Raw genomic sequence first — 16,853 nt, 5'->3', positions numbered from 1 at the left:
GTACCTGTATCAGTTTGTACCTGATCAGACATCAGCCTTACCTATACATGAAACGTTCCTATACGTTCTTGGGGTTCTGGAATACCCACGAACAAGGCAGGGCAGCAAATTTACTGTGCTACAGTAAATAAAGGCTTAGTTTTATTCTCCAGCTCTGTGGTGCTGCTGGTGCTGCAATGACCTTCATATCTCACAGCAGGGCATCATCTTACAAAGCCTTTAAACACCATCACAAAGCAATATTATCATGTGTCAGAATAAACAGCATTCATTTACTCAAAATACATTTCCATGAACTTTAATTTCCAGACCATATTTTCCTTTATCACTCCAGTGAATAGCACATTATTTCTGTCATCCATTAGAATAATTCCATGACGCTTCCTTCTTTTTATGTTCTTTCCTCATTACTCTGATTCTTCTGGATGCACTAGCCATATTTTCTAAAAGTGCCTCAAACTTTTCAGAAGGTCAACATGACCCATCAATGTGCACCTGCAGTCCAGAACTAGAGGACATTTAAGGTCCATTCCAACCTGACCCAAGCCACGATTCTACGATGAATTTCTGACAAACAGCTGTTAAAGGGGATCTGGAGATTAATGCAGTTTATAAAGCAGGAAAGAATTTCAGCAGCAATTAGGCTCTGAGTTTTTTACACACATACATCTTTGTGCACCCTCTTCCAGTAAACCATGCTGTGTTACAGCAACCACTATGTGCCCTGTGTGGGCAACACAAGTTAGCATCCCTCCCTGCAGCCCTTTGCCATTGCCCCACTCACCAAGAGCCTTTTTTTGACACACCTGAGACCAACTTTATTTCTGGTCACAGCACATAGTGCAGAGGCAGGCGTGATGACCTGAATTGCCTGGCTGCATCACAGGAAGAACAAACAATTTATTTCCTGCTGCTCAGTGACTAAAGGGAAAACAGCCAGAGATACTGCCCTTTTTCCATTTCCAGATGGAGAGGCTTTTGTGTCAGATTGGCAGCGGGGAGCAGACACAGAAAGTCCTTTGGAGGGCATGGCCTGTATGTACTGTCTGAATATCCATTACGTGAATGCTACACTGAACTTTAAGGCCTTCCTTTCTTTTGTCTCCCCCAGTCTTCAAATACAGAAATCATGCTGACTTCACATTAGCCATGACTTTGTCTTGAACGGGGAGAAATGTGTCCTGAGGTCAGTAATTTATCCTGTAATCTGTCTGAATCAATGTCCTGTTGCACTAGCAGTGAGAGGAGGAAACTGAACCACAGTGAGAAGCAGTAAAGATACTACATAAAAATCCAAGTTGTGTAAACTGCTTTTCAGCAAGGGAAAAAAAATGGTTCCCTCCCTAGTATTACACAACTGTGTACAATCTCCAGCACAATGCTAGTCTGTCAACATAACACCTGTGAATCACCACAGAGAACAGACCACAGATTTGCATGATGAAGGTCACTTAAGCCTATCAAAATTCTGTACAGAAGACGAATGGTTGCTAGAAATATCAGAGAGATGCCAGGTCCTCCACCCTCAGCATCTGCACACTCCAGTGCAAAGAACATGTAAGCCTTCACTTTCAGATGATGTGATGGCTTGTATTTAATCAAAAATCCCTGTTACGTGCATATCAGTGCTAAACAAACGTACTCTGGTGCCAGTATATTCACTTGTTCACTGGGAGAACAACTGACTAACCTAATAAGAATTAAGAGTGCACTGATGATGTGTAATTTTAGCACAGGAAAACAGGCTATGTGCTTTAAAGATCTTCTAAATAAAAGGGGAAAAGTGACAATTGAAAAGTGAGTGCTGAGGAATATAGTTAAACAACAAACTGGTCATAGTATAGCTTGATGATCTGAGATTAAGTTATTGAGAAATCTTGTCAATTCTCCTGACAGAACTCTTCTGTGTAAGGTCAATGCTGAGAGAGGACCCAGGTATTTTATGGGCCAGGCCCTCAAATGAGTTAACAATTCTAGCTTGTCTTTGACAAGCTCTAAAGGCATACCATGCTAACAACACCTCACTGCAAGCCTTCCTTCAGCACTGAGGCATAGGCAGCACTTCTGAAAAAGGGGGAGATATTGGATATACTGGGATAAACTGAAATGAGTAAGTGAGTCAGTGGTCTGCCTGTACTTCTCACTTGAAGATGCACATTGTGGATTTTTCAGACCAGCAAAGAAAGCATCCAGTACACCTCAGGTAGCTAAAATGAAGCATCTCAAACCATATTTAGCTCTCAAAGTATTACCAGTTTCTCTGATTGCTTGGAACAAATTCATGACAAACTGCAAAATCACACTGAAATCAGACGAATTTAGAAGATTAAATTCTTTATTGGCTCTATTTATCTTGCTTTGACATGCCCAGTAGGAAAAAACTCTGAACTTGCTTGATAAATACAGCTACTCTACACACCAATCACATGAGAGCAATGTAGACAGTGGATCTAGTATCTTACTAATTTAATTTTTTCTCAATTTCAGACCAAAGTGGACTGTTATTTTAGTACTCAGAACAAATGTGAAGTGCTCTTGTGAGGTACAATTCTGAAAACCAGAACAGTACTTTAATAGACTAACATCTGTGAATGCCTTTTCCATATCATTAGTAACACGTTGCAATCAAACTACAAGAATGATGGACCAGGCTAATTATATTAAACACATTTCCTGATTTATTCTCCCTGACCTGTAATGTATCTATTGTGTTTAACTAGCTGGACTAAAATACTAATGAATTAGATGAAGATGTATGAAAAAGCTGCTCCTCAAGTGTTATGCTGGGTACCTCTTTCAGATAAAAGCATACTATCTTACTGTACTGCGAGCTATTTGGGTTACCTATTCATAATTTGGTCTCATTTTGCATGGTTGTATTGTTCTTCTGCGATCCTGACTCGAAATGAATCTTTGCCCAGAGATGTGAAGCAGCAGTAATCATGTGAAATGCTAACAAAACCAGCACCTTGCAGGGAGTTCCTCAGAAGCACTTTGAGGCCACAGAACTATTAATGCTGAAGTGTATCTGGGATCCACAAACTGCAATTCGATTAGCTTTCCTTCCACCTCTGATCTATCAACTTGGATTAACTAAGTTTTGCTGTCTCCAAAATAGATAGAAATCTGAATTGTAACAGGCAAGGTTCAATACAGAAATCATATGGAAACTAAAATTGATGGTAGTGATCCCAGCCCAGGTGGGCTGGAAATCAGAAAATGAGCCTTTCTGAGTTTAGTAATTGGTTTCTGTTGAATGAAGGTCAAAAGCACTGATATGGTATGCAACATCTCCTACATGTTTCAAGATGCTAAAGATGTGATTCATTCTGACTTGAACTGTCCAAAGCCAGGTCAGGTCTTTCACCATCATAGCTCAAAGGCTTATCCTGGCTCTCAGCAAAGGTAAGGAGGACCTCTTCACTGTGAACTGGAGCAGGGTCATGGTAATTCCCTTTCATAAATTCAAGTCTTGCAAGGAAAGCTTAAAACACACCTTTTATTAACGCTCCCTGAGGCACTGTCATTCTGCTAAAATAAGAAGTTTAAATAGAGGGTGTACCAAGCACCTATTAAAAACATGAAGTTTCCATCCCTGGGAGTCTTTAAGAAAATAATATGAAAAATGTCAAAAAAGGAATGTAAAAGGCATGAAAGAGACAACTTCTTGAAGCCACTTCTAGTTGCATTTTTACATGCTTAAATGGCTCAGGACATACAGCCCCTAGACTGGATGAGCTGATGTAGTTTCCACAAGTCACCAAGTCCTGCTTTTGTTTCCAAACAGGCTAAAAGCCAAACAGCTATCAGGCTTCAAGGGGATACAGGGGGTACAGGTACAGGGGGTACAGGTACAGGGGGTATCAGGCTTCAAGGGGGCTTCAAACCCTCAATTTGAAGGAATAAACCATAGATGTAAATATTTCCCCTGTAAGTAAAGGACTCCTTCTACTTATAAGAAATTCACTAAAACCAAGGTTAAGACTGTGGAAGTTATAGAATTTACAGAACACTCCTTCAAATGCCACACAGACACACAGATCATCCTGGAAACCTGCAAGTGACACACAGAACATGAAGAAAACATTATACTCACTCTTTAATACACAGAACATTATTGAGCCATATACTCTGTGTTTGCTCATCATCTCATTGCACAATGTTACTTAGTGTAATGTTGTAAACGAAATAATTTTTACTGTTCTCAACTACAAATGTCTGATCCTATTACAAGACAGCTCAGAACTACTACCCGTGTATTGTTAAACTGCATTTTCAAAAAAAAAACCCCACGGAAGGTGGTGACACCCTAAAGTTACAACCCTAAAGCTAAAATCCTTTGTGAAAACATCTCATCAGAAACAGATTTTCTTGAACTGATGTCTTAAAATGATGAGAAAATACCCAGAGGATTTAAAAGGCACCAAAAGTATCAGCAGTCTGTCTAACAGACTCATTAAAAAGGGTGGAAATTACTCTTATGTCTCCTTGGAAAGCTTTTTCTAAAAACTTACTTTCGTGCTCATTAAAAATGTGATAAATTGGAGTACTTGGCCTTGATCCCACCAAAAACAAAAAAAGATTAAGCATTTTCCCATAACTTTTAAAAATAAAATTGTAGAGAAAGAAACATGCAAACATACCCAATACCTTACACATGCCATTAATACAGACATCTCGGCTGTGCCTTCCTTCAAAGCAAGGAGTACCATCAGTGACTGCATCAAGCATCTTCTCTGAGAAATGGCCATTAACTGGGCGGCAGTGCAGCTCACAGGGGGTTGCTGAAAGGAAAACAAGGACACTCGCTCAGACAATGCTTCAGCAGGACACTGAACTGCAATGCACTGGGTTTTACTGAGCCATTTGCTCACTTTCCCTGCCATTTGACAGAACTGGCAGAATTAGAAGAATTGAGCAGAGCCAGGGTCGTATTGCTAATAGTGATGCAGGACTGACACTAGCACTTGTGGGTTTGTAGGAACATCTGCCTGCTCTCCATCGCTGGTAATCAACAGCCACTGCTGAGAGAGGCTGTAACAAGGCCATCATGGAGAAGGGAATGGGAAATCAGCAAAACCAGCTGTCATTAGTGAAGGGGTGGGATTGCCAAGGACACTGCTAAGAAGGTTTTCCATTAGCTGGTGACTGAGTAATTTCAGAGAAAATTTAAACTTTTCATCACTGCTGTCAGCCTCTCTCAGAGAGCAGTCAACTGGTTGGTTCTGATCTTCTGCACAGTTCATTGTTTTCATCTACCTGTTGGCACTTAATAAATAATTCCAGACATTCTTTTTTTTCCTGCTTGACAACTTATGAAATAGAGATAGTATTGGTGAGTCTGACAGACTCAAGCTATTCTCAGACAGATGTCCCACAGAAGCAACAGGGAAGAGAAAAGCTGTAGCAAGAGCAACCAGTGGCCTCTGAAACAAGACTTTCTGTGATGGATCAGGGCCTTAGTCTATTCCATCTATGGAGTAAGAAGGGCCAAACACATATTCCTTGTCTCACAGACAATGGCCTTTGGGAATGGGAAATTTTGAAAATGAGACATCAGAGAGAAAGGACACAAGTTTGATAAATAAATTGTGTGCATGGAAGATGAGTTAGAGTAAAATGGGGGTCCAAAGCAAAGACAGATATAATCCCTTCCTTTGTATCACTCTCTGGAAACTCTCCAGCAGAACCAGAACTATGTGACTGAATTAAAAATTGTCCAGTATCAAATTGATGAAGGACAGCAACACAGGACCTGTCTTCAGGTTTTGGTCTATTCAAAGACCCCAGTCTTGCCCAGCACTAAGCAGTTTGTTCACGCTCAGCAAGCTGAAATGTTTTGCTGAGAAAAGCAGTGGGCCTTAAACCCACCAATCAGTAGGGACTTCAAGGAACCATTATTGAATAATTTTAAAACTGTGTCCCTGTGCACTGCAGACATGCTGATGCTGAGTGACAGGTTCATCCTGTGCCTACAGAGTTGACAGAAGTCGCTCCCTTGGTCTCAGAGAGATGCAGGGTAACTATAAGCTTTCCCCATCCTGGTTGATTAATTTATTTTTATCTCCTCTTCCTCCTTTGTTGGCTTTGTTTGGGTCATACAAAGAACTCTGTTTAAACAAATTTTTGGTAATGAGAGAAATGCAAACTTCTGATGACGCAAATAAACTAATTAATTTCCGACAAAAGGATTTATTCTTCCGAAGGAGGAAAATTTACTCTCATTACTCTGGTTTGTACCAACATACCCACAACACCACACAGTGCACAAAGATGACTGCAGCTCCTCCCCTCAAAGTTCTTGCAGCTTGAGAACTGAATCCTGCACAGCCTGAGCTTTGGTACTGTGAATCTCATTTGTGTAAACAGAAACACTGCAGAACAGGGAACCAAAACAAATTTAAAAAAAAAAAAAAAAAAAAAAAGAACAGCAAAAGACATTCAAAACCTTAATGAGGGCTTTTTTCACCCCTCCAGTTAGTAGAGCTAAAATGGCATCTTAGGTCTGTCACCAGTGTTGTGCTTCTGGCTTCTCAAACAAAAATGCCTTTGTAAAATGTGAGACCCAGAGGAAATGCATAGACCATGGTAATACAACTGGTGGAATTCAAAGTGATGTGAATCAGGTTCAAGAATGGCTCCATCAAGGGAGATGGAACCAGAATGATTTCCAGGCAAGAAATAAAGTGTGCAATCCTCACCAGCCCTCAGCCCTTCTGTGAAATCTGCCAGCCACAATATCCATCAGTTGTTTCAATAAGAGCTGCCATGATAAGTGATACAACTGATTTTGCTTCTGTCTGCAGAACCCTTTTTCTGGCCACGTGATTAAATTGATTACTTTAGTGCTCTAAATTTTGCTCCACTTTGTCTACTTTCTTAATGCAGCGTTTTAAAGCACAACACTCTTAAAACAAGGAGAATCCAGAATTCCAGGTGCTTGTTATGTGCTCAGAATTGCCCCAATCGACACAGATTTTACAGACAGCTATTTCAGCTTTTGTGGTGTTTCTAATGAAATATGTAGAACAGAAGTTTGATATCTGTACCTCCTCCTAGCTGTGTGTTGACATAACAAGCAATTTCGTTTCTGAAATCACTGAACAAGAAGAAGCAGACAGTGCTGACATACTCCTGGCATAACTATGATGCTGTAAATATATAACTAAAAATCAGTTTGAAGATAAAAACAACTCCTTACTAAGTCAAAAAAGTAAAAAAAAAAACCCAAAAAACCACACACAAACTTTCAGACTTGCAAATGCTTTCTACATGTGAAAGCTTTGCTGGTTTTCCTGATTGTGTTAACTAATCTAAAATTAGATCCTACCCACAAAGTTTTACTGCTTTTCTTTCTATATGCTTTCTACTGAGCCCCACTGGAACTGATAGGGTATTTCTCCCTCCACCCACTGTCAGTCCTATCTGATATTTATTTGATTTTTTATTTGCAGAAAGGCTGGTTAGGGCACCACTGAGGAAATTATACTAGCACTGTATTTGGCATTCATTATCTAAAATTATTTATTTATCTATCATTATTATTTATTATGGTTGAACTCAGGGACCTTGGCTCTGTTATTCTAGGACTGCAAATAAACTGTATCAGAATCAGCCAATGACTTCCAAAAGTCTAGTATTTTAAACACAGAAAAGATATCAAACTCACACACAAGGAAAACAAATGTATTTCCTGAAATGGTGGAAGACTGGCATTGAATTCAGACTTTTTTCTTATTTCAGACCCAAAAATCTAAAAAGACTCCAATCAATATGAGCTGGTTGTTCAGGAAGAGCTCATTAAAGCAGCTGGTTCAGTTTCAGTTTCTTCAGCAAATTTGATTATTCATGATGAGACTTTAACAAAAAGGCTGTCATCTTCATAACTTTTAGGCCAAAATATACCTAAATTCCTACAGTCCAGCATATGCATGAAATACATGCAATCTAAGAGCACTCATGTACCTCCACCAGCTCAGGGGTACACATGCTAAATACTCCTGCAATGCTCCCTTAAGTAGTTCATATTTAACTCCTTTTCTTCCTTTCCAGATCAAAACTTGCTTTTCTCAATCTGTTTTTCAAATCACAGAATCATAGAACATTTTGGGTTGGAAGAAATCCTAAGGATCATCCAACCTTGCTGCCATGGGCAGGGACATCTTGCTCAAAGCCCCATCCAGCCTGGCCTTGAGCACTTCCAGCGATGAGGCAGCTACAGCTTCCCTGAGCAACCTGTGCCAGTGCCTCACCACACTCACAGCAAAGATTTTCCTCCTTTTATCTAATCTAAACCTGCCCTCTCTCAGTTTAAAGCCACTCCCTTTGTCCTATCTCTACTAGCCCTTGTAAAAACTCTCTCTCAGTGACTTTTTGACTTCCATGTTGCTCTCCTGTCAACCTCCCTCAGTTTGGCTGCATCCTTCTGCCAGTGCCTTGCTCTTAGCTGGGCACAAGATGTTAGCTGAGGTGCCACCAACACTCAGCAGCCTAGAAAAATTACAACCTGTTTTTTTACATGTTGTCCACATCTTACACCTGCTGCTGATTTGACCAGAGACATCATCAATCCCCTACTATATGGAAGAATCACAGATGTAATGGAATCCCAAGCCACAGAGCTCCCCTGAGGGCCCAGTGACTTTTCTGACCTATCTGTAATGAGAAAGAGATTGAGGAAGAAAACCAGCAAAGCTGACTAAAAGCTCTAAAATTTGTGCATGTGGGTTTTTTCCCTGTGTATATTATTAAACAGTTCAGATTCACCACGTGTAAACAGAACAATATGAAGATAAGTAGAAAGGAACACATTTTGCTCCCAATTTAAATTTGTTTACCTCACAGCTGACTCCCATGAGTTCACATGCAGGAAGGATCCAGCTTAACCTGACTAAGAAGGATGTGATTAACGTGTCTGCCAGCAGAAGATAAGGCTGCAGTATCTTTCCCAACTTTACAAGGAAGAAAAGAGGTGGACCTCTCCTCTTCAACTCCTCATCTCTGTGAGAACTCAGAATTGGCTGAGGAAACCCCAAACAAGGAAAATTAGAAAAGACAATTACCAAATACTTATCACTTTAACCAAGCCTGGGACTCCAAAAAGAAGTTTAATTTTGAAACAGGGGCAGCAGAAACATTATTTCATGCTGTTAGTTCAGCCCCTGTGACTGTATCAGAACATATCTTACTTGATACACAGAAATATTTTGGAAGAAATACGAAATTTAAAACATTTTTAACAGCGCAACTCCTGTCTGACAGTACATTAAATGATCCTGGAACTGATAAAGAAAATAAAGGCAGTTATATGATTTAATGTAGGACTTACAGATAGAAGTTAAGCCCTGAGAAGCTATCAGATTCATACAAATGGAATTTGTCAACTGCTATGAAACAAATAAATATGGGGTCAGTGTGATGGAAAGAGAAGTGAATAAGTACTGAAGTCTGACCAAAGTGTCAAAATAGAGGCCTAGGTCATGAGAAAAATTCAGAAAATATCCTGCTCAGACTGCTGGATGGTTTATCATTCGAACTTGGAAGTCCCTATCATTTTAAGATTCCCAGGGATACTCTGATGCTCCAGCTTGAGCACATGGGCTTCTGAGATCCAGAGCAATCCCACAACAGGACTACACAAGTTCCCCAACAGGCACAAAGTCATTTAAAACAGAAAATTTTCAACTGAAACCTCAAATGTAAGTAGGATAGGTAACAGCAAGAGGTCACTTACTGCTTTTCAGTGAGGCTGCTTGTTAAAGATACTAGTTGCATTAAATCATAACCTATTCAAAAAAGTCTTTTTTCTCTTGTGAAGTTACAATTTGCACAAGAGAAAAGATCCTTTAGTAATGTGACATTCACTGTAACTGCTTTATGTAAAAATTACTGTAAAATTAACATCAGGAGAGAGAATTGTGACCATCCAGATAATCTACTGTTTTTTCCAGTGGGATGAGGCAACACAGAATGTCTAAAATGTCAGAGATTGTCTAGCTCAGGAATTCATCTCCATGGCTAGACACTTCCACAGGAGTATGTGCACTCAGGGTTTGGGAAAGCTTCATTATGATTTCTCTTCTCTTTATATCCCAAGTGCAGCATGAGAGGACTCAAAATGCCTGACATTCAAACAAGAGCTGTTTTCAGTGTGTGAGGACAGGTTTTGCTAACAGAGGGGCTACAGGGGCAGGTCAGTGAGAAGCTGCCAGAAGCTTCCCCCATAATTAACAGAGCCTAGTGCAGGCAGATCCAAGAAGGACCTGCTGCTGGTGAAGACCAAACCCAGCAGTCACGGTGGAAGCACCTCTGGGATAATGTATTTAAGGAAGGGAAAAACTGCACAACTGCAGCTGGAGAGAGGAGTGAGAATGTGTGAGAGGAGCAGCTCTGCAGCACAAGGTCAGTGAAGGAGGAGGGGCAGGAGCTGCTCCAGCTGCCAGAGCTGAGATTCCCCTGCAGCCCCTGGTGCAGCCCTTGGTGGAGCAGCTGTGCCCCTGCAGCCCACAGAGGTCCATGGGGAGCAGAGATCCACCTGCAGCCCCTGGAGGAGCCCACAGCAGAGCAGGGGGTGTGCCTGAAGGAGGCTGTGACCCCGTGGGAAGCCTGTGCTGGAGCAGGCTCCTGGCAGGGCCCACAGATCAGGGATCCCTGCTGGAGCAGTCTGTTCCTGAAGGACTGCAGCCTGTGGAAAGGATGCTCACTGGCTGAAGCAGTTCAGGAAGAACTGCAGCCCATGAGAAGGACTCATTTGGCTAAGTTCAAGGAAATCTGTCTCCCACAACTACCCTATTTTAATTTACCTTCTACTAAATTAAACTCATTTCCCCAAATCCAGTCTGTCTTACCCATGATGGTAATCAGAGTGACCTCTCCCTGCCCTTACCTTGACCCACGAGCCTTTTGTCATGTTCTCTCTCCCCTGTAATGCTAAGAAAGGAGCAACAGGGTGGCTTTGGTGGGCACCTGGGTGTCCAGGCAGGATTAAGCCACCTCAAACACCAAAGTCTTCTAGGCAGCAACACCATGTAGTAACAGAATGCTGTGAAAAATCCTTGAAATTTGGCTGTGCAAATTAAGAGTGAAAGTAAGGGAAGCTGATACTCACTGACAAAGGTCAGTGTTCATATGGAGGACATTGCAAGTAAGTCTCCAGAACCCTGAAACATCAGCTCATTTTTGTGGGGGGTTTACAAGAGGCTGTTGGTTTGGTTTTGTTTAAAGTCTCAGTTTGTTTGGACAAACACATACAAGGAAGGTCACACTGCTGGATCTATCACAGAGAGCACTGTTTCATGACTTTATTTGCAGCTATTTTGCCCAGGACACCTTTAACCACTGACAGAAGGTGAGATGAAACTGAGATGGCAGGAAAACTCTCAGATATATTTCAGGAAATGCTGGCCAGATAAAGCTGGAAGCACTGTGACCAAGAGAGCCACCTACCTCAGTCACACAATGAGGTCAGATGAAGAATCAGCACAGGATTTGGCCAATGCCCCGCTTTTTTGAGGGTTGCCAGGAGAGCCTGTCTATCTGATGAAGCCAATTTTACTTTAAGTTAAGTGTTTAGCAGAAAGAAAACACTTCAAATGCTGCTAGTGGAATGTAAGAATGAAAGTGAAAACACTGCGGGCCTCCAAGGTCATGGGGAAGACATGGAAATGTATGCTGAAATTCTGGCTGCTGAGAAAACGGGTGAAAACAGCCAAAAAGTTTTTAAGCCACAGTAAAAAGTATTTCCCTTGCGTTTGAAGGATTTTGCAAATGATTTTCCAGATGAAATACATCGGACTCAGCAGCACAGCATTTTAAACAGAACTGGTTTGTCTGTACAGCTACAACCAGTTCTTTTTGAAATACAGCATAGACAGAACACAGGCTTCCTGCCTTCCAGTGTGCAGGAGGCATTTGACTCATGATTCTCAATGTCCTTTAAAAGCAGACCTTCCATAACAAATGCACACGCAGAACTACCAGTTCTGTTGCAGTGTCAGGGAGGACATGAACAGAATGAATGCTGTATGCTGCAGTAGTACACCCTGAATAACAGAGGTCTGGAATCTTCATTTCAATGACAGGTTACTGCAGAAAATGTTTTATGAGTTTAGTTTTGGCCTAAACATTAGGCTGTTAGCATTTGTCATGGCTTTACTGGGATTCCTTCCAAAAAAATCTCTTTGTATCAACTGTATTTTCTTTCATCGGAAATTTTACTGGAAGTCTGCCTGCTTTAGGTTCATCTTCAATGGTGTATTTCTTAGATGAAATGGAAAGAGTAGCTGAAATTTAGGAAACCAGTTCAGAGCTGCCAATAACTGAAAAAGCAATTAACGTGATGAAAAATACTACTGGCAAATGAAACCGGAAGTTGAATTCTAATATCCCCTACCCTAACTGGCTTATTTTTTCATTTAAAAATACACTGCTGGGAAGTTTGCTGGTGATGGAACTGTGGAGAGTGGCTGATCCACCTGAAGGCTCTGCTGCCATTCAATGGGGCCTTGATAGGGGGGAAAGTTGGGCAGGGAGAAACTTAATGGGGTTCAAAAAGGGCAAGTGTAGGTGCTGCACCTGGGCAGGAATAAACCCAAGCACCAGCACAGGCTGGGGCTGACCTGCTGGAGAGCAGCTCCAGGAGAAGGACCTGGGAGGTTTGGTGGGTGACAGGTTGCCCATGACCCAGCAGTGCTCCCTGGCATCCAGGAGGGCCAATGGGCTCCTGGGGTGCCTTGGGAAGAGTTTGGCCAGCAAGCTGAGGGAGGTGATCCTTCCACCTCTCCTTGGCCCTGGTGAGGCCATACCTGCAGTGCTGTGTCCAGCTCTGAGTTCCTCAGTACAAGAGAAGGAAGGAGCTACTGAGGAGGGTTCAGAAGAGGCCACAAAGATTATTGAGGGTCTGAAGCATCTCCCTTCTGAGGAGAGACTGTGGGTTGGGCCTGTTCAGTCTGGAGAAGACTGAGCAGGGATCTCATTAATGCACACAAATATCTCAAAGGCAGGTGTCAAGGGATGGTACCAGACTCCTTTCAGTGGTGCCCAGTGATAGGACAAGGAGCACTGAACAGCTGCCCAGGGAGGTGGTGGAGTCTCCCTCTCTGGAGACATTCAAACCCCACCTGGATGTGTTCCTGTGTCACCTGCTCCAGGTAACCCTGCCTGGGCAGGGGCGTTGGACTGTATGATCTCCAGAGCTCCCTTCCAACCCCAACAATTCTGTGATTCTATTACCCAACAGAATCTACACCTTACATTTATGCACAAACCAAGAATCAAACTGCATGGTAATAGCTATTACCCTTGTATTTAATAACTAGCTGTTACCAAGCAAGTTATAAAGTAGAGTCATTGACTCTGTAAGTACAGCGCAGCATGATACTGAACCAGCTGAGATATCACTTCTTCACTCTAAGGCCAAGTACACCTACCATGCAAATCTAAGCTTAGAAGCAGTAAAGACACATTTGTGCAGTGGAACAGCTCTGTTAATTGGGTGCAATAATGCCTGCAGACCCAAAAGGCTCTACACCACACAACTCTACTTCTTGTTCTGTGGTTGACACTGGAAAAGATGGTTTAGATCTATCCCAAATAATTAGTACAGAAGTGACTTCAACAGCTTTTTATAGTGCAATACCTTTTGAGGAAATGGACTAGTTACAATCACAGCCATCATCATCACAGCTCTGAAAAAACACCTACTTGGAGAGAAGAACCACTGCCTTTTTTACACAGAAATGGCACACCAGAAAATGGAGGCCCACCAGATTTTTCTCTCTAATAAATCAGAGTATTTATAATTCCGTGGCTTCTTGCCCTCACAGACATTTTTCATGTGCATGTAACTTCGACTTCTTACACGAGATATTAAAAAAAATTCGTAGCTTCATACCAGTGTTGTAAACGGGAACCCAGTGGTAGAATTCATTCTGGTAGGGAACTGTATCAAATTCACTGCATTGCATCTGGCGGAAGGTTGGCAAGCCTTTGCGACAGGGGCTGATGTTGCACATGCGATAGCGTTTCCTCTCGCCGGTGCAGTAGTCTCCTCCAAACTGTGGTCTAGAAAGGAACATTGAGACTGGGCCATCAGACTGTGGGTAAAAAACAGGTTCTAGAAGAACAACGTGTTTCAGGTCCCAATGGCATAAGGTGACTCTGAATCCTTAACAGGTAGAAATACTGTTCACATGTTGAAGTACTCAAACATGTCAGCATGAAGCAGAGAAGTCTAGACAACTCCTGTCACACAAAGAAGTGCTTGGCACTACCTGGCTGAGCTCACAACAAATTAACTTATCAAACTGACCGCTCTGAAATCCCATAGTTTCCATAGAATTTGACAGTTCACTTCAAAAAGACAAGTGATTCCTGCTGTTAGGCAGCCTCTTAGCAATTTGTGAAAATATGATGAAGAGTCTTCATGAACTCAGATATGTATTAGGGAGCTCTGCCTTTCATGTTCTGTACCTGACAACTCGTGTCTGAAGCTGATGACTACAACAAAACACAAAAGGTGAGTCCTCAACATCAGATTGCTAGAAGCTGCTCTCACCTGGTGTTAGAGGACATTTATTTAATTACTGCAGTATCAATAAAGTAATATCTATATTATTTCTGCGAAGTCTAAACGTTAAGTAATGGAGTATTTTTCATTTTGTGCTGCAGTAAGCTACATAGAGGGTAAGGAATAAGGAACAGATGACTACTGTAAAAGATGAGCCAGCTGAATTTCAGACAGATATGTCTAACCAGGAATAGAGGTGTCAGTATCTGTGAGATGTGTTGATGTGGCACCTACTGATGACAGTCTCATACAAAAGAGGTTCCCATGTCCTAAGTACCTCAAACATCGTGAACAAAAGTTAGGGAAAGATAGTGCACTCGGCTTACTCTGGATTATCACACGGCCTCTCTGCGCTTTGAACTCCTGCCCCACATGTCCTTGTGCAATGGGACCAGGATGACCAAACGCCCCACTCTCCATGGATTGCTTCGGGAGTCTTCCCTACTGTAATGCACTCACCAGAGAAGCACCACTGAGGAGAGAAGAGAAAGCATAAAGAGCTTCAGATCATTATCGCAGGGAAATGTTTCTGTGAATCATTTATTTCAGCTCATGAGCGCTGAACACGTAAGTGGAAATGTAAATGGAGATGTCACAAGATGACCCCCTTTCACACTGAACAATGGCAGAGCTGCTCGTGGTTCCTCCCTGCCCTTTGGCAGGCACCACAGCTTGTGAACAGCATGGCTCACAGTCACCTTGTTTTCTCCACACCGAGTGCCATCCGCAGCTGCGTCCAGCTTGGAGCGGCAGGAGCCTTTCACCGAGCACCAGAGGGTTTGGCAAAGGTTCTGGAAAAGAAAGAAAACTGCAGCAGTCTGAGGCAGGGCGGAACTCCTATGGCCAAGATTTTCAAAAGTCTCCCACAGCTCTGTACAGTCACTTAAAAAGCCTTGTGTGGGTTGTATTTCCAGAGGGATCAGGATTTTTCACAAGATAGGAACTACACCAAGGGCCCAAACTTAAGTACTCATTACTGTGAAAAGAGGGACTATTTGAGAAATAAAAAATGGTAAATTATCGAGTTAATTCCCTGTACTGTGTGAGTTCACATATTCTCCTACTTGGCTGCTCAACTCCCAGCTACACACAAGAAAATTGGCTTAGCAAATTTTGGTCACTACTGTTTGTAGATAAGGTGAACAGAAAAACGTACAATTTTCATTTGAAAAGTACTAACCAATACAGTATTAAATTTTGCATTGCTGTCTGCCTGAAAACATACAGCGAAATCAAAGAAGTTTACAAAAGCCAGCCAGGCAAATACAAACAACATCATGTCTCCAACAATATTAATGGAGGTCCCAAAACTAGATGAGGAAAAAGTGATCAAGCCTTTTAAAACATCAGCTTGGCAGATGGCAAGGAAATGATCTTGGCAAGGAAAAAAAATGGCAAGGAAAAAAAGCAGTCAGTTAGCTGGCAGAGAAAAAAGCATAGTGGGCTGGGAAGAGTAAAGGCTGTGGTTAGTGAATGCTTTAATGTTAAGTAACTCAGAAACTGGTACCAGTTTAATGCAGTAAATTGCCAATAAAACACAGCATTCCAGCTGCTGTTCCACGTGCAGTGATCAGCTCCACAGAAGAGACAGAAACTCCTGAGCATCAACAAAGAAAGTAGAAACATTCCACCTTCCTTTCATCAAACCAGCTTCACTCAGTCAGAACTGTTCTGTAGAAAGTGAGGACAAGCATTGAGGGATATTTCTCCCTCTTCAGTTCACATGTACACCAGCATTTTTCTGTTTGGCACACGGGAGCCCTGCATGCTAGGGAATTCCAGACTGATCAGGGCTTTGCCTGAAAGACCACTTCTGAGCTGGAGAAAGCAGAGCCCTCAGAGAGCCTGTGCACTCCAACAGGAAGAGCAGAAGCAAAAGTCCAGGTCTTGACTGAGACTGTTTGGATGCCAGAGTCCAGCACTGGAAGGGGAAACAGAGTTGGCAGCATCAACCTGCAAAGCAGGGACAGCTCTAAGAGCCACCAGAAAAGGAGCTGGTAAGAAGGATCCCCCTAGCAGCTCCCATGGGGATTCTCAGAGTAAGCCACATGCCAGATTTGGAAGCCAACATATAAACAGTACACATCTAAAAATGCAGCCTCAACGATCTGGCAGCAATGCTTGTCCAAGTGGGAAGTGCACAGTCTAGCTGCTCATTTCTAATCTGCTTCTGCTTAAAATGCCTAAGCTTGGGCACAGTCTGCTTTGAGAGACTTGCCTTTTATTTACTCCCTCCATTGTATGTTTACCTTGGTACGTCAACAAGAGCACCAGAAAAGAAGCTGAT

At 42.2% G+C, this 16,853-nt stretch overlaps 1 protein-coding gene across 2 annotated transcripts in view; it reads right to left on the bottom strand.

Annotated features, from left to right (window-relative positions):
* The window catches only part of ADAMTS12 (ADAM metallopeptidase with thrombospondin type 1 motif 12), a 146,928-nt gene that overhangs the window by 43,932 nt on the left and 86,143 nt on the right, over nt 1-16,853 (bottom strand). For both annotated transcript variants that reach the window (XM_085042200.1, XM_085042201.1), the window contains exons 10-13: nt 15,265-15,357; nt 14,893-15,038; nt 13,892-14,061; nt 4,651-4,784 (exon numbers count right to left, since the gene is read on the bottom strand). In XM_085042200.1, coding sequence (XP_084898326.1) covers nt 4,651-4,784; nt 13,892-14,061; nt 14,893-15,038; nt 15,265-15,357 — 543 coding nt within the window. The remainder of the gene's footprint in view (nt 1-4,650; nt 4,785-13,891; nt 14,062-14,892; nt 15,039-15,264; nt 15,358-16,853) is intronic.

This window comes from Lichenostomus cassidix, chromosome Z, assembly GCF_008360975.1.
Source record: "Lichenostomus cassidix isolate B80296 chromosome Z, HeHo_3.0, whole genome shotgun sequence".
Lineage (NCBI taxonomy): Eukaryota > Metazoa > Chordata > Aves > Passeriformes > Meliphagidae > Lichenostomus > Lichenostomus cassidix.
This window is presented reverse-complemented; position numbering and strand designations above follow the sequence as displayed.